Source organism: Anopheles coustani, chromosome 3 (genome assembly GCF_943734705.1).
Source record: "Anopheles coustani chromosome 3, idAnoCousDA_361_x.2, whole genome shotgun sequence".
Taxonomy (NCBI): Eukaryota; Metazoa; Arthropoda; class Insecta; order Diptera; family Culicidae; genus Anopheles; species Anopheles coustani.
The window spans coordinates 62,211,446-62,238,172 of record NC_071288.1 but is presented as its reverse complement, the minus strand read 5'-3'; the positions used below and the strand labels follow the sequence as shown (position 1 = coordinate 62,238,172).

At 40.5% G+C, this 26,727-nt stretch overlaps 3 protein-coding genes across 3 annotated transcripts in view; 2 read left to right on the top strand and 1 right to left on the bottom strand.

Moving 5' to 3' along the window:
- Positions 1-6,732: 6,732 nt before the first annotated feature.
- Positions 6,733-26,727, top strand: part of LOC131261487 (protein N-terminal asparagine amidohydrolase) — a 92,770-nt gene continuing 72,775 nt past the window's right edge. Inside the window, exon 1 of the mRNA XM_058263533.1 lies at positions 6,733-6,743. The gene's annotated coding sequence lies outside the window, so the exon portion shown is untranslated. The remainder of the gene's footprint in view (positions 6,744-26,727) is intronic.
- LOC131264725 (trypsin 3A1-like) lies at positions 10,678-11,805 on the top strand. Its single transcript, XM_058266998.1, has 4 exons — positions 10,678-10,935; positions 11,004-11,350; positions 11,413-11,597; positions 11,762-11,805. Exons 1-4 carry the CDS (start codon positions 10,678-10,680, stop codon positions 11,803-11,805), a joined length of 834 nt encoding a protein of 277 aa, XP_058122981.1.
- On the bottom strand, positions 14,440-25,573 carry LOC131264714 (uncharacterized). Its single transcript, XM_058266987.1, has 2 exons — positions 20,498-25,573; positions 14,440-14,499 (listed from the first exon to the last, which is right to left on the bottom strand). Exons 1-2 carry the CDS (start codon positions 25,571-25,573, stop codon positions 14,440-14,442), a joined length of 5,136 nt encoding a protein of 1,711 aa, XP_058122970.1.

The following is a 26,727-nucleotide window of genomic DNA, read 5'->3' as shown; positions in this document are numbered from 1 at the left end:
AACTTCTGCCATGAAACTGATGTACGATCTTTATTAATCCGTTCAACCATCCGTTGCGATAGAGTTACGACGAAGTGTGTTCTCTTGACCGATAAGATCTCATTAAAATATTCCCCTAGGAATGTTGGGAAATCCATTCCAAAACGATAATGTTTCTTCGGCCGCCTTCTGACCGACCACCCTGTCAGGCATATGTGAATGTGTGAGGTGCTCCTGCAGAGTCAAAATCAAGGGAGAAACACAAATCCGAAAGGTCGCGGAATATTAAAAGGTGCCACACGTCGCTCACTCGCGCGCCAGGGAGCATTGATGAAAGGTTACTTTTATCTGTAACATTCGAGTAAAAGTGCTGAACCAACGAAAACCCAGAAAGAAGAGTGCAGAGATGGGTTGACCTCATCCCGACTTACTGAGTCGGCAGTTAAGTGCAGCGTTGCAGCAGGAGAAATCATCGAACAATCATGATGATCATTCATGTCAACGATCGCTCTTTGTGTGTGTGTTTATGTTTTCTTAACCTTGCAGTAAAGTGAATTGTTCACCATTTACAACATGCAATACAGTGAGCCATTCATCATTCATCTTGCCAGCGAATGTTTAACCAAGGTGCGATAATGGAAGAATTCGTTAATAATGCCAGAAACCTTTTTCATGGGTTTTCAACAGTATTATTGATGCTGATGGATATCGTTTAGTTTTAATGTGGGCCCAATGTTTGCTTGACCAGCGATTTCATTATCGAGAGCATTCATACGAAACTTTTCATTTCATGTCAACTATTATATTTTAATTTATTACGAATTTAAAGTCGTTTAATTTATGAATTGTAGAATCTTGCTGGGTGGCAGAGTTTTGTAGAAACTTTCAGTTGGAATAAATAAAAATGGGACACTCATAAAATCAGACGATCTGTTGTCTATTACAAGCCTACAGCATACCCGGAACCGAATACTGACCTTCAAAGTATGCATTTATTTTTCTTTTATTTTCCACGAATATCATTTTCCAAGAACCAAATTAACAAGTAACTTATATTTTTTATTTTTTAGTTGAATATATTTCTATTCGATGTAAAATTAACAATCGTGAAATTTTGAAAAAGAAAAGTAAGAATAATGTAAAGCAAAATGACTATGTTTGAAAATGTGCAAGACATTACTTTTGCTGATCTATGTCAATTATACTTATTTTTTTGTGGGAAGTTTCCTGTTGTTCAATGGAATATGTACACTGATCTCTTTAATTTACTTTAGTGCATCATCTCATATTTCAACCCAAAAACACGGCACTTTTTTTTGCATCAAAACTCATTTTAGACAAACTGGATCATACCGCCATTGTCATATTCTTAATTTACTTTCATTTAAAAATAAATTCACAAATTCACTCCGCATTTGATAAAACAACATTAAGGCTTAAAAAATGTGGCCCAAAAGAACATGTCCCTAATAAACTCGGGGTCTCAACCTGCAGCGTTGTTGGGTCACCCTATCTTCTAAAGGCGGATCTTTATTGTTTCATGCACTTTAAGTAAGTTTAAAGATACTCAAATGAAACATCAAGAAACGCACGTTGTTGCTGTATGATTTTGAATTATTTAAAAAGTTTTTGTAATGGTAATAGGTTATACTACCATATTTTTAGTGATATTCGCGAATCGTTGTTTTCTAACTTTATTAACTTATCTTTCCATGTTTCAAAGTGGGTCAATATGTTATGCACAATTGATTCGGTTAAACCCAAGGTCAAACTGACTTTTAATTTTTCGTTATATTATCCAATTCTATTCTGCGTTCCTCGTAGGCAGTTTACTTCCACCTTGGGCCCATATTACTGATCATAATAAACATGTTTAAGTTTTTTGCTTTTGTTCAAGACTAAAAATACACGTGATGCTTAGTTTATATGAAGCGCAATAGACTGAAAATACGCCCCAAAATATCAATTTTGCTGTCACTTTTTTTCGTTTCGTTTTGACGTTACATTTAACTTGCTGAAGACTGCATTATTTACAGTAGGTCCCAGCAGTACGCTATACTCGATATACGCAAATTCGCAATACGCGATTTTTTTTACAAATGACAGCTCATAGCGTTTACTGTTGTTGCTTGAATTCTGATTAGTCAATTTTGCTTTGTTTTGGTAGAATGAAGTTTTTACGCAGTTTTAAATAGCCGTTTAACAGCCATGACTGCAACAGCCTGAATCAATACACGTTGGTTCTTGTTTCATTAACACGTTCCGTACCGCGTCACCCAAATATGGGTGACAGCAGTTTTAGTTCTAAAAAGCGTTTGACCCATAAATAAATAAAAAGGCAACATAAAAATTATTGTAATATTTTATATAAATTTTTGGGAAGCTAAAACATTTTAGAACTAGAACTGCTGTCACCCATATTTGGGTGACGCGGTACGGAACGTGTTAAGCTGTAAAATCTTGAAACGATTAATATGGCATCAGATAATAAAAAGACCTCTTGGAAACTTAATGCGATAATAGAAGGAATGGAACACTTATTAGTGATTTGAATAGAAGACATGCTAAATAGGCGGTTCCCTCTCAGTGTTAAATCTTCAATAAACTTGAGGTATTAACGATATGGCAGAGGAAATCCGCAATACGCTAAAACTAGATATACGCGATAGCGTGCGGACCCAAACATTAGCGTACTCCAGGGACCTACTGTATTATACTGATAAATTTTGAATTATTTTCACTCCAGAAAATAAAAGGTAAGGTTTTGTAAGGAAGCGAATATGGGTAGCATTTTTATTTATTTTTTTATCGTTTTAAATAGTTTTCAATCCATCGATGCTATTCAATACCATACGCTAGTAGCATTTTCCCTAAACTATCCTCTTTGCATATAGAAAAAGTTTCCATATTTCCAACAACTACCGCGATCGCAAAACGGTGGACTACATTGTGGAAAGTTTTATCAAAAGTCAAAAATAAAACATAATTCATCCTGGTTTCGGATGGCGGTTCGCAGCGAAAACAAGAATCATCGCAAAAGAGTGTCAACAAAAAAAAGTAATTTCACTTAAGCAGATTTGCTGGGCGAAAGTTAGCACTCATGCCGGAAGTACCTACTTACCGCTGAAATTTAAATTGGACACTCTCGAGTGCTAAATTTTCTCTATCCTACTTCCTCTCGCTGCCTTGCCAGTCGAGTTGGGATCGGTGAAGGAAAAACTAAAAAATACACACAAACACATGCATTTTGACCTTTTGATTTTTCGTTTCGTTGGGGTTGATGAAAAATTGTTAACAGTAGATAAAGAATTGTTACCTATATATTATTTTACTGAAGGATACAGGGTACTGAAATGCATACTAAAACTGAGTATTGCGTAACCTGATTTAGAGATAAATGATAGTTATTGATGAATGTTGATAAATGTTAAGAGCCAAGTGCTGCAAGTGCCTGACTTAATGCAATGAAAATGCAGTTCATTTGCCATACGAAAAACCCGCAACAATCTTCTGACCAACCCAAAAGAAACCGGGAGCGTAACTTACAAAAAAAGGTACGATAGTTGCTATTTATTCTGCCTCCAAATTCAATTTAAAAGTTGCACTTTTATTGCGACGAGCCGAGTGACTCTAGAAAGCTTACGTCTTGGCCCAGAACCGGAAAAAGTGGCCACAAAATGTGTGGCCCTTGCTATTGCCACTGCCCCTGGCTTCGACCGGGCCCTTAAAACACCACTAGCAGGCAGTTTCGTCGCACTTGCCGAAGCCGATGTCAGCATTTTATCCCGGGCAAAACGACAACGATGGCGGAGTGCAGGTGGCTCGCGCGGGTCAGAAAAACTAAATTGAAAAATAATGGCTCCGGGACTCGAGAATGGCAAACTTTGCGGCTACACCCAAGCACCACCGGCGGTTTGGCTCCGAGAATTCCCAGGGGCTCCGAAAACGGAAAAGATGGGCGACCACAGTTGGATTTTTTTGGTCCCTCCCCCATCAACCAGGGTTTCGCTCTGATTTTGGAATAAATTTGCGGATTGTACAAAGGGTTGAGGAAAATAAATTGCATTTTCCGTTCAGTTTCACCTCGTTTTGGCACCTCCGGTTGGTGAAAGGTGAACGATTTTAGTTTGCAAAACTTAGGTACCATCTTATTTTGCTACGGCGATGATCTTTTTCAATAATTCAACACTTGCTAAATCAATCCTAAAGTATCAATCAATCCTACAACAATTTACCATATTTTGTCTGAAGTAAGACAAGAATTTGAAAATTTCTAGTTTCGTTTTTTGTATACTCACCATTGAAATGTGTTTATAATAATTGATAGGTCAAATTATTTGACCCATTTTTCTATGACAATAGTTTTCGTGATATTTCTAATAATTTCTAAAATACATCGTTCTTTAGGTAAACAAGTTTTTTGAATGCCTTGATACCTTAAATCAGGGATGTCTAACATGCGGCCTGCAAGAACATTGGATGCGGCCCGCGACCGCTTTGAAACAATACATCGAAAGTTTGGATCATTGAGTATTGGCTTTCATTTGAATAGCAAAATGTCTTTTGTGAATGGTTTCACGAACTGCGAATTGCAAGAAAACTGAACGAACATCACTTCAAACCAACATCACGGCGTAATATGGCGGTTGACACGAGCAAAGCTGTTACACAGATTTTTCTAGACTAGCGAATAAATAGTGTCCATGGAAAACAAATGTGATGAACTACAAGAGCATTCTAAATAAAATAACAGAAGTGCAGCATAAAGGTAGCTCTAGTAATAATGCACCTTTACTTTTCTAAAATCTTTACCAAAAAGGACAATAGTGTTGAAGATATTTGTTATATTCAAATAAACTTAATTCTTTAGTAAAGATTTTAGAAAAGTAAAGGTGCATTATTACTAGAGCTACCTTTTTGCTGCACTTCTGTTTGTTTAATTAGAATTAATTATTCTTCAAATTTGGAAATTTGAAATTGATCAAGAAACATTCTATATTTTTTTGCAAAAAATGCCTGCCAACAAAGTGCTAAGAGAGATTAACAATAAAAAAATGTGAGGTGAATGTAAAAAGGAAGTAGGCGTTTAAATCATCATCCACATGATAGTAGAAATGTGCATACAAAGAATGATCAGGGAAGTTAAAATTGAGTTACATTCAGAGAGTGGTTGAGGAAGTAGCTAAGTAATAGTACAAAAATACTCACAGAAACATTTGTCACATTCTGTGTGAGTAATTACAGCATTTCTCTGGAGACTCTATCAATATAATCCACACTGCGAACTTCCCACGAAAATGATAGGTCACGGTAGTTTGTCACAAAATAATTTATCACTTCATTATATCCGTTCGCTTTTGCTCCTGCTGTAGAAGTTGAAATCATACATAAGTGTGGCGTTATCAATGAAAATCAGCTCTAATAACTATGCAGAAATGTGAGTCGAATTTGATACTAATTCTGAAAAGTTTCCACTGCCTTAAAAATCTATCAATTGAAATTAACAAAACATGGCGTGTAGTACGAATGCTTAGCTAAGATGAACTGTAATATTATTATGAACACTAGAACTCCCGGAACAGTTGTTTTGGCTGGTCTGATACCTTCCAATCGCAGTTGATGCATGGATTTTGTAATGTTACTGAAAATATGTTAATAAACATTAGAAGACAATCCTCTATGCAGAACAAGTAAATGGGTACATAAACACTAATAAGCATAATAAAACTATCACCATCATTGCGGAAAGCGTCAGATATGTCTCATGATAATAGGGCCTATTACGAGACTCGAACGTTCGAGAATTTCCGACTCGAACGTCGCATTTGCATTATGCCTCATCTTCGAGTTTCCGTTCGGCTCCCGTTCGAGAAATTTTTTGTCGATCAAAGTAATCTGTCGAACAATTTGGGAAAAATTGTATTACGGTTCTCGAACGGGATCTCGAATTCGACAAATTTTTATCCGTAGTGGTCTAGTGCTACGGAAAGTGCCAAAAAGTTCAATCAAATAGACCTCACGGGAGTTCCAATAGTAAATTCTGATACATAGGATACATTTGAAGTAAAATATAGAGTTTTCATCATACGAAGATATCTTTTCGCTTTAAATTACTGTTACAAAATGTAACAGTCAATTCACACCAGTTTGACAGTTGCGCTTGGAAAAAAATCGATGAAACTTTCATCGACTCGAACAAGTGACATTAATGCAATTTTCTCTAAAGCAAGCCGTAGACGTAACATATTAATCTGCACAGATGTTTGACGTCTACAGCCTTTCCTTAGCTATTTCCAACATCCCCGAGATATTCGGGATATCTCGAGGGATGTTTGACAGACGATGGGTACGAGAGAACAAAGGAAATCTGTAGACGTCAAAGATCTGCACAGATTAATATGTAACGTTTAAATCCAGCTTAACGTTCGAGTCGGCGGTTTCCGTGTGATGAGAGAGTTATTAGAGTATCGTAATAAGCCCTAATGCTAGTATTAACTGAAACAATTGAGGGTATTACGATTGGGAGCGCGGAAACGACAAACTTCTCGACGCTGGCCCATACAAAAGGTAAACAACACTTTGAAAAAAGCGAAAAAATGGCTGGCCGTCTCGACGATCCAAAACGACGCCACCTACGTGTCGAGACGATGCGCGGATACGAAACGACGCGCGTCGTTATCGTCGAGCAGTTTCAAGCACCTCCTGGTCGATGGATCTCCATAGACCGTACGTTTCCGAGGCATATGTGGGTTCTATAGATCTTGGTATTTACCAAGAACATGATAATTCGGGATGCACTTTTCATATTCCCGCTAGGCGATTTCGAGCAAATCGTCCTAAGAAACGTCCTACGTAACACAAACATCGAGCAGTTTTGTATGGTGAGTAGGATGAAGTAGGACGATTGCTCGAAAAACGTTCTACATTTGTTTCATGCCCATACAAAAAAGTAAGACGTTTGTTAGTGCATAGGACGTTTTTAGGACGATATTTCGAGCTACCTAGCGGGTCAACGTTGTGATTTGACAAGCCAGTTTGATTTATTTAGCCATTTAGCCATAGCATAAAACACACCAATAACTCGATCGTTTTGAAAATTGATTAAAAATCAAAGTGCTCGAAAATTGTTAAAAACTATATATTTATATACCTTGGATTACTTGTCCGGGTCCGCGACAGCCGAGCGGTAACGCCGGTTAGAAAATCGGCCCATGAGCGCCGGGGCTCACCACCTCGACGGCGTGGGTTCGAATCCCAACCGAGACCGAACCCTCCCCTGTACGAGAGGACTGACTATCCACGTACAACAGGGAAACAAGTCTCGTAAGCCCTTAAACGGGCAGGCATAACCAAGAGGTCGTTACGCCAAGAAGAAATACTTGTATAAATAAAAAATGGATGTTTGTATGTTCGTGATGCTAAAACTCAAAATCGGCTGAACCAATCTTGATGACGTCTTCGTATGATTTGTACCTTTTTGCCCAAAGAAGGTTTAGGAAAAAAGAGAATTTGAAAATTCCTAAGGAAAAGCCGGAAAATGGGAAAATTCGGTAAAAACGGCTTTTTTCCATATAAAAAGTAAAAAAAACCTTCCATTTTTAACGAAAATACAAAATGGCTGAACTTATTCCAATGAAATCTTTTGCCGATTTCTTCCTTTTGGTCATTTTAAGGTTTTAGAAAAATGAAAAGTTTGAAAATTTTAAAGAACAAGCAAAAACATCAGAAAACTCGAAAAAAGGCTTTTGTTCATAAAGTAGTATTCAAATTAATAATTTTGAAATACGAATCTTATCTTACATACATTACCTACATCTTGAGCGAGATGAGATCAGCAAGTATCAAATGGGACGATACGTTAACTGTCAATGAAGCGCTATGGAGAATATTTTCTTTTGCAATTCATGAGCGATTACCTATTGTTGTGCATCTCGCAGTTCATTTGGAGAATGGTCAAAGAGTGTATTTCAACCTAGAAAATGCAGTACAACGAGCCGAAACACAACCAGCAACAACTTTGACGAGTTTTGTTTTACCTGCGCCAGCGATCCTTTTGCAAGAACATTGGTTTATTCGGAAATGCCTCGATATTACTCATGGAATGCATCGTCAAAGAAATGGTTACGTAGAAAGCGAGGCTAACCAGTAGACGGTAATCCAGTTGTGTTTTCAACTAATGCATTAGGAAGAATATACACAATCCACCCAAAAAACGATGATTGCTTCTATCTTCGGTTGTTGTTGGTTCAACATCGTTTGAGTCATTGCGTACCGTGAATCGTATCGTATGTTCAACTTTTCGAGAAGCATGCCAGCAGTTAGAATTATTGGAACATGATAATCAGTGGAATCAAACAATGGACGATGCCATGCAGCTGCAGCTGATTCACATGCCACTGAAGTTCGTACACTTTTCGCTAAGATCATTTCGACATGTCAGCCTTCAAATCCGCGCCAACTATGGAAAACGTACAAAAATGACATCGCCGAAGTCATTTTACATCGCATTCGAGTAACAACAGGAGATTTCGAGTTACAAATGAACGATAAGATCTACAATGAAGAATTGGCGTTGATTGAAGATTAGTGTTTGCGTATAAGTGGCAAATTATTGACAGAAATTCATATGCCAGCGGCAAATCGCCAAATCCAAGACGTATTGAATCGTGAGTGCGCATACGACATAAAGGCGTTGGAACAACAAGTTCTAAGAAATGTCCCACTTTGAAACAAGCAGCAAAAGAGTGCGTATGATCCATTGGTGAAGGTTATCGATGATGGAAACGGTGGACTATACTTCCTGGATGCGCCCGGCGGAACTGGGAAAACGTTCTTAATATCCTTGATTCTGGCGGCAACACGATCTCAAAATCGTATTGCGTTGGCTCTCGCATCCATGGGAATTGCTGAAACGCTACTGGAAGGTGGAAGAACGGCACACTCCGCACTAAAATTACCGTTAAACAAGCAACTCAGTGAAATTCCTGTTTGCAACATTTCATAGCAATCAGCTATGGCCCAAGTATTGAAAAATTGTAAACTAATTGTGTGGGATGAGTGCACAATGGCTCACAAACGGCCCCTCAAAGCACTTGACAGAACATTCCAAGATCTTCGGAACAATAACGGTCGTTTTGGTGGCGCAACGGTACTGTTAGCAGGCGATTTTAGACAAACACTTCCCGTTATTCCAAAATCAACACCGGCAGATGAAGTAAATGCATGTCTCAAATCATCGTATTTGTGGCAATACGTAAAAACTATATGATTGACTATGAATATGCGAGTGCACTTACAACAGGATAGAAGCGCAAGAGTTTTCTCCAAAGAGCTTCTAAGAATTGGAAACGGACAGATTCCGGTTAATATATCCAGTGGATTAATATCAATTCCGACTACCATTTGCCAATTCACTTCAGCTATCCTCTTTAGCTCATAACTAATGTGTATCCAAATATCACCCAAAATTATGCTAACGATTGGATGAGTTCACGTGCAATATTAGCTGTGGAAAAATATAGATGTCAATGACCTCAACTGGACAATTCTAAACCAAATTCAGGGAGATTTGCGATCATACAAATCAATTGATCGTGTTGAAAATGAAGACGAAGCCGTGAATTATCCAGTGGAATTTCTGAATTCTTAGGATTTGCCTGGTATGCCGCAGCATCATTTGTAATTATTATGCTTCGAAACCTTCATACGCCGAAACTTTGTAAAGGAACACGATTGATTGTGACGCAGCTTATGAACAATATCATAGAGGCAAGAATTTTAAAAGGGGCTTATAAGGGGACCGAATGTTTAGTTCCTAGAATTCCCTTGAAATCGAACGATATGCTATTTCAGTTCAAGCGAATTCAATTTCCAGTTAATCTTGCATTTGCGATGACAATCAACAAGTCACAAGGGCAGTCGCTGGAAGTGTGTGGCTTAAATCTAGAAATGCTTTGGTTTTCTCATGGCCAGCTATATGTTGCATGTTCACGCGTTGGAAAACTGGCATCATTGTACATTTACGCACCCGAACAAAAGACTAAAAATGCAGTCTTTCAAGGTGCGTTACAATAAAAGCAATAAAAAAATCACAATAAAATGATTTCCAATATAATGAATTCAAATTTCTTCTCTATACAGTTTTTTAAAACAAAAATTAACATATCTCACAGGTAGTAAGTTTCAAATTTTAGAATATTAGAAACTGCATAATTATTTGACGGGACGAAGTTCGTCGGGTCAGCTTGTACTTGTATAAATACCCAGGTTGCTATTCGAGGAAATATGCAGAAACTTTCGAGCAATAACGCGGAACTGGATCATAATACCCTCAAATGCTAGAAACACTTGAAATGAGATGAGTTAGATCAAAGCAAAATTTTATAGAATCAGTTAGCTGCAAACATTTCAAAAAGAAACCGCGACGTCAACGACACTAGAAAGTATTCTACAGATTTGAACTGCTAACCTCCATTCTATTTTTGCCGTGTTGTTGAACTCGTCTTCTCTTCATTAGTCGACACTGCTGTCCTTTCGAACGTATCGGTAAATATAAACGACCTTCCTTTCCATTCTAGAACGCCCGGTACGGTCGTGGGCCACCTGAGCAAACAAAACGATACTCGAAGCGATTGAACGTGAAGAGATTTAAGAACCCACACAAACTCTCTCATTGAAGTAGTACATTTTTGCATCACGATGAAGCAAGCAATTGGTACCGTTTGTTTGGTATATCTTTTCGGCTGTGCACTCGCCCAGAGCCAGTCGGAATCGGATAGTAAAAGAGGATTTGCATCTGGAAGAGTTGTCAACGGCACTACAGTGTCGATTGAGGACTATCCATTTCTTGTGAGATTGCGGTATGCAGGCCGTTTCTTCTGTGGAGCTAGCGTTATTACTTCAAAGCATGCTCTAACTGCCGCTCACTGTTTATTTTTCGAGCCAGATGCTGCAGACGTAAGTTTGGCAGCCGTTTGAAGATTGTTCCACACAAAATCAAAACACATTGGTTTAATCTATTTCAGTTGGAGTTGTTCGGTGGCAGTTCAGATGCTAGCAACGGTACCACATTTTCCGTCAGCAGTTACTCTATTCACCCGCAGTTTAAATACGAAAATGCCAACAATGATGCGGCTATAGTAACCATCGTTGGTACGTTCGCCGATCACCGTAATATTGCCGCTATACCCCTGCAAACAACGGAGCTACGCTACTCATCCAATAATCCTACCTGGTGCTTTGTGGCTGGCTGGGGATACACTAATGGAAAAGTAGTATCTCCTTCACAAACCTTACAACTCGGATGGACACCTTTGGTTTCGCAATACAGTTGTCAACAAATGTGGGGTCGTAGAGTAACTATAACACCACAGTAAGCGAATCATATCCAAAGTTTGGTGAGCAAATGAAACTAACGAGCTATTTTATTTCCAGAATGATCTGTGCCAAGCTTCAAAACATGACTTCATGTAGAGGCGACAGTGGCGGACCGCTCGTGTGCAATGGACAGTTGACTGGAATCGTTTCGCTTGGTGATTTGTACTGCACCGGAAGATTGCCTTCAATATTTACAAGAGTGGACTCAAATAGTGTTCGCGAATTTATTAGTATTGTTACTGGTATGCAATTTGACTGAAGAGGAATAATAGGAGAGTTGCTTCTATGAAAAAACGGAAAGCAGTCAAATAAAATGCAAACCGCAAGAAAATTGATTGATTTGTTTTAATTCTGCACAAACTGCAAACGCTTCACATTCACTTTCGTTTTTTGTAACAAACTGCAGCTTCAACAGGCAACATTTTCAAGGAGAACCACATAGGTAGTTAAGTTTATAGTGTATATCGAAAGTATATGAATGAAAAATTATGAGAATTCCTCTCGTTTTCGTAAAAATTTTAGCCAAATTCATTTTTTGTTGTTTTATTGAGTTTGCACACAATTTCGCGGCCAACGCAACGAGGATGAAAATTAATGAAAACGAACGAATAATAGTTTTCTTTCTTACTGCCATATTGCACCTAATTTTTATTAGCTCTTATACATTATGTAAATGTAAACCTTTCCATTTTCCTCTGACAAGCATGAGTTTTTTTTACATAAAAAATCTTTTATCTACATCTTGTTTTAAGCGCTATTAAAACCAATTATGCAAAATTTGAAGAAGGTGTGCGAATCATCTTAAAGGATAATTTCCTATGTTTGCGTGAGTCATTTATAGATACGACTTTAGAGATACGGCTCTTTGTCTACCAAGAATTGTTTTAAGTAGAATCATTTTGATAAAATGTGTTTGTAAAACAAATACTAAGACTTGTTTTCCAGCACATAACAAATAGATTTAGAATAAATTTGTACACTTACCATAGCTTTCTAGATACTATATTAGAGCAATAATATATTTGTTTCTGAACAAGTTCAGAATCGCCTATCATCTACTACGCAGGTCATTGGCATACAAGGGTCTAATACCAAGGTGCAGTTTTATAAATAAGCTTGAGGGTTGAATACCCCAGCTTTTATTTTTATTGTGATCGTTACGTTTTCATTGCGATTTCAACAGTTACTTCAATAAAGCTTTTGTTGTGTTCAATGTTTTTTTATAAACCTAAATGTAAAGCTAGTATGGCACTACTTGCCTAATCGTTCCTCGTTGGTGTTGGAAGTGTTACTTACAAAACTCGTTTACGGGCGCATCTTCTAGCTAACATCCATTTTAATTGACTACTTTTTCAACTTTAAAAGAAGGGATCTTTGAATTCATGGAACGTTTTACTTGACTCCTTCTGATTCCCTTCTTTAACTCACCTGTGCGAAGAGCAGAAAACGAGAAAATCCCCTTTTCGGAGAAGGTATTTAAGACCATTTAGTTTAATTTATTGTGACAATGGAACACAGTTTCCGACCGAGGCAAGATTTATTGCGACATCAGTTAAAGCGCCACTTGCTGCACTCGCCTTCGGTTAGGAGCGCCTAAGCTACGCGAAAACGCCGTACGGATGCAAACGGTGTCTACATGACCTGAAACAGAAATCCGCCTGGTTCCATCTCTTCCTGTGCTGCTGTCCGGGTGCGACTGGTGCATCGGCTCCCACTTCAACCGCGACGTTGGAAATAGTTTGGGAGTAGATTTTGCTGTATGCTTCACTTAAAATGCTTTCAATCCAGCGACCGAAAGTTTCCACACCACATCTTTTTGCAGTAAGTGCACCATGGATGTGCTTCCATCGACGATCGGACGGCATCGGTTTTCATGCGCGACATCAGTTTGGCTGGAAATTGATTCCGTCGGTCTCCAATCCAAAGCACCGCTTTTCGATAAGTCAGACCGATTCCTCCCTTTGTGGCCGATCTAGGAAAAAAGTGTTGGCTCGAGAAATATCTTTCGATTCCCTTGGCAAAGCGCACTCAGGCTCGCTGTTAAAGGCAGTTCACTCGTGGAACATCGCCTGCAGTGCAGCAAAAGGGTCAAAGACACCGCCTGGGGGGGGCAATCCACTCACCAGGGAAATCGATTGATTTATCGAAATCCAACTGGCCCGAATGCGATGCTTTGGCGAGCAAACCGGCGACAACTTCGGGATCAGGTGGAACTTTCCTTCCAACCACATCACACAGCCTCTCCAACCTATCCTTGCGCTAGCCGCTATTAACGTCTATGGTGGACGATTCCCAGCCGAAACATGGCGCCTCGGTCCGCGGTTTGTCATAATCCCATTTCCGACTCAATCGACGGGCCGGTAATTGCTGAGTGATTTGTTTTCCGATGGTTGTTAAACTGATTAAAATTTCAACTCCCTCCCCGACGATAAAATTGTCTATGCAAATTGACACGAGCGTACAATTTGATTATGTCCCTTGGTTAGAGCACGGTTGGGCTCGGTAGGCATGGTCCAGCGATTTGCAGGTCCGACCAGCACCGGAACGACTCGCAATCTGCTTTGGATTATACCATAGCTTTGATGGACTCGTTTCAGGACTCGATCAAATTCCGCCAGAATACAATGGCCTGGCACAAGCTCCGGGTTTTGATTATCGAATTTAATATCATACGGAAATTATCTAGGCTTCGGTGTCGTGTAGTTCATTGCTTTTTGGTTCGGCAGGATGGAGCAAGTTTTCATTTCATTTAAGATAAATTATGTAAAATACAAGCAGAAAAAAGAGCAAGTTTGTGTTCGGCGGTTATATATCAATCATTTGGCCTCAGGTTTAAACGAAAAGCTCTCTCTTTCACCCATTTTCAAAAGTATTTCATTTATCATTATCAATCTTAGAGATGAAACAACTGAACTGCATCGACGAGATTATTTTTTATTTGAAAGGCTCATCAATATAATTTTATATTTTAGTGGTACGATTAATGGGTTAAACGATGTGGTATTCAATGTAAATACTGTAAAAATACTATGTTTATATCAATAATCATTACTAGAATAGATTGAAGTATGAAAACTTGATCTGTTAATCTAAAAGCTGATTTGGACAATTATGATGATGATGATGATGGCCCACCTCATACCACTGCACAGGATTGAGATGAGACGGATTATCTTGAACATGTATAGTATTAAACAAAAAACTATCTAAAATTTATTATAAAATCAAAATAACGTACTACGAACGGATGATTTCAGAATCACACTACTCAGTCCTCGTAAGGTTGCCCGCCTGTAGAGATCAACTCAAAACAAATCCTTACAAGGTGAGTGACAGACAACTCCATTTGACGCTCGCGTGTCTCATTTCTGTGCAGCCTCTTACAAAAGAAAACAATCAAAAGTAAAAATTTCTGTAAGTTAAATTCTAAATTATCATCATCATCTATGATTGACGATTATGGTGTACACATATGACACTTTCTATCCAACTAACTAACGTACTCTATCATAAACCAAACTACTTCTAACATATGGCACAATCTTTTGCTTATTTCACTTATCGTTAATTGTTAATTCTTCAACGGAATCCTACATAAAACTTCACATCTCTCATTGAAATGCTCCAGCGAATAATTGCATACCTTCGGGAAGAGCTGGCATGTAGTTTTCCAATACCCATTTGAATTATTCCACTAACTAATTCAAGCGTTACATTATATGATTAGAAACCCTGCATCTTCCATCTCTCACTTAGTTTTTTATCCAACTTTACTATGCAAAATAAAACAAGATCCATTGTATTTGTAAAGACAACATTTGCTTGTAAAAAAACCATCAACAACAAATAAAATTTGAAGCCCAATGCACTATTTTTGAAGATTTGAAGTTTTTCAGTTTTTGATGCATTTCTTCATCATTCCGCTAGTTCGGTGTAAAGCAAAAATGGTCGTAATTGAGTTTTTTTAGCTTTTATTTATTCAAAATCGATCATGCAGATCTACAAAAAAAAGTGTGCGCTAGAAAGATAGTATGTTGAGGGACATTTTTTTAAAAATAAAATCATATTTTTGCCATTCCAAATGACGTCATAAATTGACCTCAAAGATCAAAAAACGCCAATTCCCATAGTAACGTATCGCGCATAACGCTTCGAAACGCTCGCATACGGAATAACGGAATAACGGAACAAAGCGCAAGACGGAAACAACCTATGGAAAATGTTAAAATCCACATTTTGAAGGTCAATTTGTGACGTTATTTGTATTCTTAAAAATATGAAATTATTTTTCAAAGCGGGCCTAATATATATATACATTGTAGCGCACATATTTTTTTTTTAAATTTACATGGTACATAAAGAAAAAATAAATGATGACAAGGATTAAAATTCGATTCACATCGATCTTTTTTGCTTTACACCGAGCTAGCGAAATGGTAATGGTGGTACATCAAAAAATTAAAAACGCCAAAAGGTAGTCAACAAATATACTAAAAAGTAACAATTTACGGATTTAAAAAATCTTCAAAAATAGTGAAGTTATACCGTTTTAAAAATATGGGTCAAAATGACCCCTAAAAAGCATTCAGGCAAGTTTTCAAAGCAATGTATTTTAGTGTTAAGTAGGATTATCTCAACTGTCTAACTGATGTTTACAAACTGTGTATGATGAAACTTTTTAATCGATTTTAGTTATAACAGCCAGTAAAGTGTTGTCTTCTTTCTTTGCTTCAAGTCCAGACCATCCTTTCGCATGTTTTCGATACAAAAATGGACGAATCGTAATGTAGTAACATATTTCCACCAAACTTAGAATGCTAAAGCCCATAAACAGGCCAAGTAGACCTCCGCAGTTGGCTAGAAAGTCGACCATTCCGTATAGTTCTGATCGACGCGATGTAACGTACTGCGATTCTATAAAGAAAATGCTGATTATTGCGACGAACCTGAAAGAGTTGAAAATAAGATGGTGGTATAGTTTGATGATAACATAAATTACCTATCTCGTGGAGTGAAATTGTTGGCTTTACCAAATTTTTCTAAGTCATAAGTGCTTTGCGTGACTTGTACCTCATATTGAATCGATGTGCAGGATGGAAGGCAGTTGCATCTTGACGTTGTATCTACTACATGTTCCTCGTCGTATTGGAAGATTTCAGAGAATAGAGAAATGTTGAATGCAGTAGAGTTTATCAGAACGTTTCCTGCATGAGCCATGCAACTTAACTTGTCGAGAGAACACACATCCATCCCGGGACCATGTGGCATGGAATATCGAACACAACCACACACGGCCAAAGTTACGTTGGTGAGACATTCAGTTTCACAATTTTCCTGGTTGTATATCTTAAAAAACTGTAGATGGCGTTCGTGGTCGAAGAAGCATTGTCGTTTGCTCCAATGATATCCAGCGGCGGACGGCGATGTTGTAGTAATCTGTGGCTTCACGGCAATCCGTACTCGGTGGTCCAAAGGTACAAAGAAGCTACGCTTGAACATTGTGGGGAACTCGCTGGATTCATGTAATGTTATTAAAAAGCCTTGCATGTCCATCTGAAAGCAAAATGCATAGGACATTAAACCCGATGTTACTCTCGATTGTTCTATGACTGGGAGACCTCATTATTTTCTTTTGGCATTTCTAAAACCGCCATCAAAAATCATAGTTTATTTTCATTTCATTTCAATATAATGTCTGTGCTGATCTAAAACTAATGTACACTTTTGACACTCCTTTTGACGTAAAGACCGTTTTCAACCATAAATACCCTTATAATACCCTTATTAGACCAGGGCTTTCACTGTCATCTTTGCCCAGAATTTTACTGCCAAAATAGGCTTTTGATATAAAAATGCTGTCCGCTCGTGTAATAAAGCAAAGTTCCACAAAACGGGGTTTTGCAGTTAATTGATCATTTTCACGTTTGAACTTAGCGTATTGTTCAACCTAGAGTAACGAACAAAATCTGTTGCAAACAACAGAGCAAAAAGAAAATAAATCGCTACTGTGACATAAAAATTGTAGTCGAAAGAAAATCGGTTCGATTTTCTGACAGCAATATGCTGTCAATGGCCATTTGACACTATCTTCCAAAATCGACGTACAGAAATATTTCCGTCGTTTTCGTCTAATAAGGGTATAAGGGGCTTATTATACTTTTTCTTTTACGTATCTGGTACTATAGACACTATCTGACGTTAAAATCTGAATGACAGTAATAAGTGTGGAGATTTAAACAATAATTCCTTGAATTTGAAATAATCTTTGATTTGAATCCACTATGAACAAGGGATTGCAGATATGCTTTTGATGACGTTTTTATGCCAATCTCATAGTGCTGGAACACGAATGCAACTTCCATTTGAAACAAACAACAACTTTTACACGATAGCAAAGTTGCTATTAACTGTCAATTCAACATTTATTACTTTCAGGCCTCTAATTGATGTCACAAATTTTATTTCATTGCAACATTTCGTTACTTAAGCATCCGGATAAGATAAGTGGCATTTTTACGTCACTGGTAGACGACATCAGTGCAATTAAAACGAGAGAATTTCTTTTCATAGCACTGAAAGATACTATCGTGTTCCACCACGATTGAACCCACAAACAGTCACATACCGCACATGCAACATCGATGTCTGATTTATTTGTTACGAGACTTAGAATCAAACCGTTCGGTTCACCAGGACCAAGTGCATTAAAAGGCATTTGATCATTCGCGGAATTAGTTTCTTCCCAATTTTCAATGTACGCGTGATCGTTGTGAAGAAAATCCTTTCGAAATATTTTATCCTCAGGAAACATGTTGAACGAATAACAGAGGCCAGTATCTGTGACCGTCTCTTTCATGTACTGTTTACACCAAAGTTCACCATACAAACAATATGATAAAACTGAGTCACGATCGAGCGATATATTCTTCAACACATTCACTACGTTATTAACATTATAGCTGGTGTTAAACATATTTAAGTAGTCCACGTAAGGTTTGAATCCGCATACTTGATAAACAGCTTTTAACTGATCTACACTTTGGAATATATTAGAGAATGCGATTAGAACGAAACATATGCCTGTGGGAAATAGCTCGCTGGGGATACTTACATATAAGAATTATAAGTACTATTAAGTTCCAAATTAGAGATTTCTGCGGTGGTGTTTAGCTTTTGCATTGATACTTTTGTTGTTGGGCATATGGTGACGGCTGGAAACGAGATTTTCCGAATTGGTGTGGTTTGCTCAGCAAACGTAACTATGATTGGGTTCTGGTCCCATTTGGTGTACGCTTGAAATATCATTGTACCGCAGCCGGCTATCGATAGAAGAAACACCATGATCCACCAGAACCTATAAATACGAAAAAAATAAAGAAACCTACAATTACTAAAGCCAACCACAAATACGACGTCTTTATGAACTGCGTGTGTACCTTTCACAAGATGTTCTCTCAGCGCTGTCCAAGTAACGTACACCATGGATAGAGCTACTGGCGCAAAATTCACGAATTATTTCATTCTTAAGGGTTTTTAATTGGTTTTTAGTTCCAGGCGCCATTAGAGCAACTGTACAGTTCTATTACCGCTTCGATCAAAAGCTTTTCAGAGACTAAAAGCATCGAATGGTGGTACTGTAACCCGATGATGAAAAAGTGCGTAATAGCTCGCTATTTTTGCGTGACTTTAATGTGACTGCATTGTACATATGAGTGAGAAAGAAAGAATTCCATTATTTATTCCAGTAGATGGGCTTGCCCATGTTTGCAAGCCAATTTGGTCAGTTTTATTTGGTCGTTGCCGAAAATATAAATTCCCATTGGTGCTACGGATAGCGTGAATACAAAATAGATACGTTACATGCTTTGCTGCATTGAACGATAATATATGAAAAGGTTTGACAGAAAGTTGATACAATAAAAACTGGAATCATTTCGATCTATTAATTTAGTTAAATGCACTGCAAATTTGTTGTGCTTAATATTCATCTATAGTTGATTTAAACAGTATCTTGCTTTGTGATGGTAATGACAACCATTTTTGTAACAATTTTTTTTTATAGAAACAAATTTAATAAAATATTTCACACACTGTTTGTGATTTAGTGTGTTTATCCTGAATTGAAGGCAATTTTACAACGCATCTTTTAAAATTTACCAATATTTGAGGCTTTGTTAAAATATTTCACACACTGTTTGTGATTTAATGTGTTTATCCTGAATTGAAGGCAAATTTTACAATTAATTCTTTTAAAATTTACCAAATATTTGAGGCTTGACCGTAGGAAGTTAATTTTATAGTTGGATGAAACTTTTTAGTCAACGTTTAGTAACAACGCGAACAAAGTGATTTGTCCTTTCTTTTCTTCGAGGCCGGATTCATTTGTTACTTGCTCAGGGAAAATGGGCGAATTATTATGAAGCAGCATATTTCCAATGCAAAATGCCAAAAAATGCTTAAACCCGTGAACAGGCCAAGCAGACCTCTACAATTTGCTTGAAAGTCCATCACTCCGTAAAGCTTCGATCGATGCGACGTGATAAATTGTGATTTCTTAAATTATACACTGCGTCCAAAAATGATAGCCTCACCTAGTTTTTTCTATGCAGGGCGAATATCGAGCATGTAATTTTTTTCAAAAAATATACAAATATTTGTAAGTATACACTGACTACTTTGCATAAATATTGTTGAAGAAAACGAATGAACAATCCCTGTTGGGTGATCGTCAAACGCAGTGAAGCGGATGCGCAGAGCTACGGCGCTGGATGGCAAAGAAGAGAAATAATTCCGTGTTGGAAGTTCTGAAAAGAACTGGTGTTTATTTTCTTCTATCTCTGGATCGCGATGTTCACTGGTCGAAGGTTTCCTACGTTGTGTGTCACTTCTAAGTGAAACACTCTTTTTATACATAGTTAGGCGAGTTCGCAAATTTCTACCCTAACTTATTGAGTGTCCTATCCTTCTCTTTCTAAACTAGTTGTGAGTGACGTATTCTCGGCGTTTGGCCATTTTCTAACTTTTCTTCTGTTAGTCACTCAACATACCGGCCACCTTGAAAAATTGATTTTTTTCAACTTAAACATTCTAATCGGCATAGTTTGTTAACTGCACGTTTGAATATTCCAGAGCTTGTCCGCACCGTCGCCACTCTGGAAATGCCGTCAGGTCCTGGATGTAGTTCAAGAACTCGAGCTAAAGGCCATCGGGTTGGCGGTAGTTGGTCGTCCTTCAGGATGATCAGATCCCCTTCAGCAAGCTGGTATCCTTTGCGTTGTCGTCGGTGGGCAATGTTAAGCTCCTTGCGGTATTCGTTGCACCAACGATCCCAAAAGCTTTGTGTGAACCTTTGCAGACGTTGATACTTGGCCAGCTGGTTCTGGGAAGCACAGCTGGCGTTGAATTCCGGCAGTGGCTGCAGCGGGCGCTTGATGAGGAAGTGGGCCGGGGTCAGTGCTTCCAAATCGTTCGGGTCACTGGAGAGTGGTGTCAAAGGACGGGAGTTCATGCATCCTTCGATTTTAGCCAGCACGGTCGCCATTTCCTCTTCGGAGAGTGATGCTGCGCCGAGTTGACGAACCAAGTGAGTTTTGGCCACCTTGACCGCGGCCTCCCATAGACCGCCGAAGTTGGGTGCTCGTGGAGGGATGAGGTGCCATTGAATCGCGTCGTCTGCCAAATGTTTGTCGATCTGCTCCTTGCTCTTCGTGTGATTCAGCATGGCGTAGATGGCGTGAAGGGCGTTTTTAGCACCAATGAAATTGGTACCATTGTCCGAGTAGATATGGGTCGGCCTGCCTTTCCTGTACACAAACCGGTCAAGAGCCATCAGGAATGCTGCCGTGCTGAGATCGCTGACCAGCTCCAAATGGACAGCCTTGGTGCTGAGGCAAACAAAAATGCAGATGTAAGCCTTACGAGCCGCGGCTTTCCGATGAATCGGCTTCAGGTAGATAGGCCCACAATAATCGATTCCGGTACAGATGAACGCGTCGTTTGCTGTCACTCTGTCGACCGGTAGTTGACCCTCTGGTTGTTCTATTGGATGAGGATTGGCTCTGCAACACTCGTGACATTTTCGTATGGCGCTTCTGACTGCCTTGCGTCCATTCAATGGCCAGAATCCATCGCGCACTGCAGACAGTGTATGCGAGATGCCGCCGTGTAGTAGTTTACGGTGTTGGTGTACCAGAAGCATCTGCGTAAACGGATGAAACCCAGGGATGACAATTGGATGACGTACCTCGTATGCTGCATCCGATTGCTGTAGCCGGCCACCAACGCGGATCACTCCGTCACCGTCAACGAACGGATTCAGTAGTCGAAGAGATGACCGTGTAGATACGGGTTGATGCCTTTTGAAGCGTTGAATTTCATCAGGAAATGCTTCTGTCTGGACGATTTTTACAAGACAGGTAGTTGCTTTCGTCAGCTCACTGACGAGAAGAGTTCTGCTGGTTATGCGTCGAGTTTTGTTCCGGGTGTTGTTGCAGAACCGGAGACAGTAGCCGACGGCTCGCAGAAGCATTGAGTATGAAGAAAATCTCTCGAAGATTTCATTTGGTTTCACCACCTGGACTGGCAGAGTTATGACGTCCTTCCGTAGCTCTTCTTCGGCGATTTTGTTTGTGCAGATGATTTCCGATGGCCATGTAGATTTTGGCGCTCGTAGCCAAGCTGGACCGTTTTGCCATCGTTGATCGCTAATCAGTTCGTCCACTGAACAGCCGCGTGATACAATGTCCGCCGGGTTGTCGCTTCCGGAGACATGTCGCCAGCGTGAACCTTGGGTGGCGTCCTGTATCTTTGCGACACGATTTGCCACGTACGTTTTCCATGTACGTGCGGGAGCCTGTAGCCATTGGAGAACGACGGTTGAATCCGACCAGAAGTGACGCGCTGAAAACTGCATGTCCAGTGCATCCTTCACTTTGGTGTAGAGTCTCGCTCCTAGCAGTGCTGCACAAAGTTCTAGACGAGGGATGGTGACGGGTTTCAGCGGAGCAACTTTGGATTTCGATGTCAGCAAGCTCACTTGCACTGATCCGTCAGACGTTTCCGACCGGATGTAGATACAAGCTCCGTAAGCTGCTTCCGACGCGTCGGTGAAACAATGAAGCTCTGCTTGGTGATAACCGGCTATGAATGCGAACCTCGTGATGGTGAAGTTCTGAAGTTTGGCAAGCTGCTCGCAGAAGATGTCCCATTTTCGTTGTAGGTCGTCCGGTACCTTGTCGTCCCAATGCAGTCCCAATAGCCAAAGCAACTGCATGATCAATTTCGCTTGCACGATGACCGGTGAAATTAAACCGAGTGGGTCGTACAGCTGCGCGATTGAAGAGAGTATGCTGCGTTTGGAGTGTGGCGATGGTTTGATGACGATCGAAACATCGGCTTCTGGATCCCATCGAATGCCGAGCGTTTTGATGTTTTCCTCGATGTCGAAGTTGAACGCTGATTTCGTTCCAAGTAGTGCTGGTGGGACTCCTTCCAGTACTGGAAGAGCGTTGGAACACCACTTGCGGAACGTGAATCCACCCTTGCTGACAAGGGTGGCCAGTTCTTCTCGCAGACTGATGGCACCTTCAATGCTGTCGGCGCCGGCGATGAGGTCGTCCATGTACAGGTGATGCTTGATGGCATTGCTTGCCAGCGGGTATGAAGTTCCTTCGTCCTCTACTAGCTGCAGAAGTGTTCTTGTCGCTAAGAACGATGACGGGGCCAAGCCGTACGTGATGGTGTCGAGCTCGTAGATTTGCACTGGTTGGCTGCTGTCGAATCGCCAGATGATGCGTTGCAGAGGGCGATCCACTGGATGAACCAACACTTGCCGGTACATTTTCTCGAGGTCTGCTACCACTGCGATCTTGAATTTCCGGAACCGGATGACCAGACTAAGCAAGTCATCTTGTACGACAGGTCCCACCATCAAAGCATCGTTCAGAGAGTGTCCTGTTGATGTTGCTGCGGAACCATCAAACACGACTCTTACTTTGGTGGTGGTGCTGGTGTCCTTGAAGACGGGATGATGCGGTAGATAACACGCTGCGGGACCATCTGCTGCGTCGTCTTCCACAGGTGTCATGTGATGTAACGCAATGTACTCCGCCATGAAGTCGTGGTATTGATGGCGAAGCTCGTCGTTTTTACTCAATTTCCGCTCGAGGGCTCCGAATCGTCGTAAGGCGGTTGCCTTTGAAGCACCGATTAACTTGTCGTGTTGTTGATGCTTCGGTAGCTTCACGATGTATCGACCCGTCGTATCTCGGGAAACCGTATCCTTGAAGTATTCTTCGCAGTACCTTTCATCTGCTGTCTGCGTGGTCTCGATTTCTTCCGCTTTCCAGAATCGTTCGATCTGGTCTTCGAGGCTTGGAGTGATGATGTTAAAATGGCATCTCATTGCCATCTTTTGCTCCGGTGGCGGTGGGCTTCCGGTAACTACCCAGCCGAAGACGGTTTCTACGAGCAACGGTCCGTTCTCGTGCAGACGAATTCGTCCTTCCTTCAGGAAGGTGTAGAAGTTTGCCACCCCGATGATCATGTCGATCCGTCCCACGGTGTTGAAGTGCGGATCAGCGAGGTCTGCATCTGCTGGTATGTTCCAGTCTGTCGTGCCGAATGGTGTAGCGGGAATGTCGTGGGTCACCTTACGGAGAACGATGAAATCCACGGTTTTGTTGAACTCTCCGATCCTGGATCGGATTTCTGCTGACACCATGTGCTTTGCGGAGGTGGTTGTGTTGTCAACTCCAGTTATCTCCAAATCAACCACTTTCCGGCGCAAACGAAGTTGCTGGCACAGCTTTTCACTCATTGCGTTGGGTTGCGATCCGGAGTCCAGAAGAGCACGCGCTAGGTGCTCGCCGCCGTTGGCATCCACAACCACCAATAGCACAGTTGTGAGGATCGCACGATCGAAATTCGTACCTTGCACCGATGGGTGTGTTGTTGATGCTGCCAACATGCTGGACGACGGAGCTGAGCTGTTCGATGGCTGCTGCTGTGGTTGAAATAATCCCGGATGTATTAACGTGTGATGACGTCCGGAGCACTGGCGACACACAAACTTGCTGGTGCATTGTGCTGCCGTATGGTTTTCTCGTAAACAGTTTGCACACAGTTTTTTATCGCGCACTATTTGAAGTCGCTGCTGATGGTTAGCGGTTGTAAAGTTTGTGCACTGGTTTACGGAATGGTTTTGTCGACACACACTACACACTGCTTCGTTCTGGTGCTGCTGCTGCTGCACTGCGGCTGAAGCTGCGGCGTTCATGTGAGAGCGTGGTGTCTGCTTCCTTCGTTCGACGTTTGACGAAGATGTCGAACGGTTTACTTCGATGCTCTCCATGGTTTGTATTCTCCTTCGAAGAAATTGAACCATCTGAGCGTAGGTGGGCTGCTGTTTGGGATCGAGCGATTCTTCCCAAGCAGTTACTGTAGCATCGTCGAGCTTGTCTGCTAGCAGGCCTACGATGATTGTGCTGTTCGGGTCAATCGGTTCACCGAGCTGTTGCAGCACTTGCAGGTGTAGCACAAACTTGTCGACGATGTTGCGTAGGGCTTGAACGCTTCCCTTTGTAATTTTTGGCAAGCCCAAAAGGGAGCGCACTTGTTTCTTCCTCAGAAGAACTTTGTTGGAGTACCGCTCAACCAGTGTCGTCCAGGCGATGTCGTAGTTCTCCGACGTGATGCTTAGCACCTGGATTTGGCTAGCGGCTTCTCCTTCCAGCGCGGCGCGAAGGTAGTGGAACTTCTGGATTGCCGATAGTTCCTTCGATTTATGCACCAGGGACTCGAACGTGTCGTGGAACGTGAGCCAAGTGTCATAATCTCCGTTGAAGCTCGGCAGAGAAATGGTTGGCAGCTTTACCGCGGCAAGCGATGATGTGGTAGCTGCCTCCTGTTTCACCGTTATCTTCGCAGATTCGCTCAGTATGTCCATGAGCTTTCCTTTGGTTACGCAGTAGAGCTCCTCTACTTGCGTCCGGATGTTCTCAAGCGATGCGATGGTTTCGGGTGAAACCCCTAGCTCGAGGATGTCGTCGAAGCTTTGAGTATACGACTCAAAGAATGCTTCAAACCTTTGAAGGCGATGCTCGGCTTGGTTGCTTTGGTCCGCAGTGTAGGAATCGACGAATAGTTGCACTCGTTGCATTCCTACAATCGACGACTGAAGCTTAGCCTGCTTCGCTTGTAACACTTTTGTCTCAGCCATGGTGAGACACGTAGATAGTTCGCTTGGTTGGAACTAGACTCTCCCTAATCCTGGTCACGGCACCAAAATGTTGGGTGATCGTCAAACGCAGTGAAGCGGATGCGCAGAGCTACGGCGCTGGATGGCAAAGAAGAGAAATAATTCCGTATTGGAAGTTCTGAAAAGAACTGGTGTTTATTTTCTTCTATCTCTGGATCGCGATGTTCACTGGTCGAAGGTTTCCTACGTTGTGTGTCACTTCTAAGTGAAACACTCTTTTTATACATAGTTAGGCGAGTTCGCAAATTTCTACCCTAACTTATTGAGTGTCCTATCCATCTCTTTCTAAACTAGTTGTGAGTGACGTATTCTCGGCGTTTGGCCATTTTCTAACTTTTCTTCTGTTAGTCACTCAACAATCCCTTTCGTACCAAGAAACTAAAATCGGTGGTGTCCCAAAATGATAGCCTCACTTAGGATTTTGATCCAATTATCAACAAAAATAGCATAAATGGATTAAAAAGTCATGATTTAGTTATCAGTTGGTTCTCTATTACGATTTATTTCTTGGAAAATGCTTGATGGTATGCTCTCCCATAATTTTTCTAACGTATTTACTGATAAGGAACGCCAAGCAGTTCGGATAGCAAGTTTAAGCTCCTATATGGTCTCGTAATGTCTCCCATCTTCATAAATCTCTTGAACTAGCCTCCCACAAACATTTTCCATTGGATTAAGGTCTGGGGGAACGGCTGGCTAAGACATTGTTTTGATGCCCGACCGTGCAAGGTGAGTTCTTGTTGTCTTGCGTGCGTGCCCGGCAGCATTTTCTTGCTTAAAAATGAGCTGTTGAGTGTTGTGATTTTCCAGGTAAGGCTTCAAATGATTTTCCAGGATGTCAATAAACATATCGTTGTTCATACGTGTTGGTTTAATCGCCAATTCACTCCTACTAAGATCACTGAACGCAGCCCAAATTATGACGGAATCACTTCAAAATTGCGACGATAGAAAAATCATGCTATCGTCTCACATCTCGCCAGTAATGGATGTTTCCATTCGATCCATCAATAATGAACTTTTTTTCATCATTATAATCCACCTAACATGAATTATTAATTTCAAATTTGAACAAGACTACAAAGTGACAATTTACGTTTCTCCACTCATTCTTC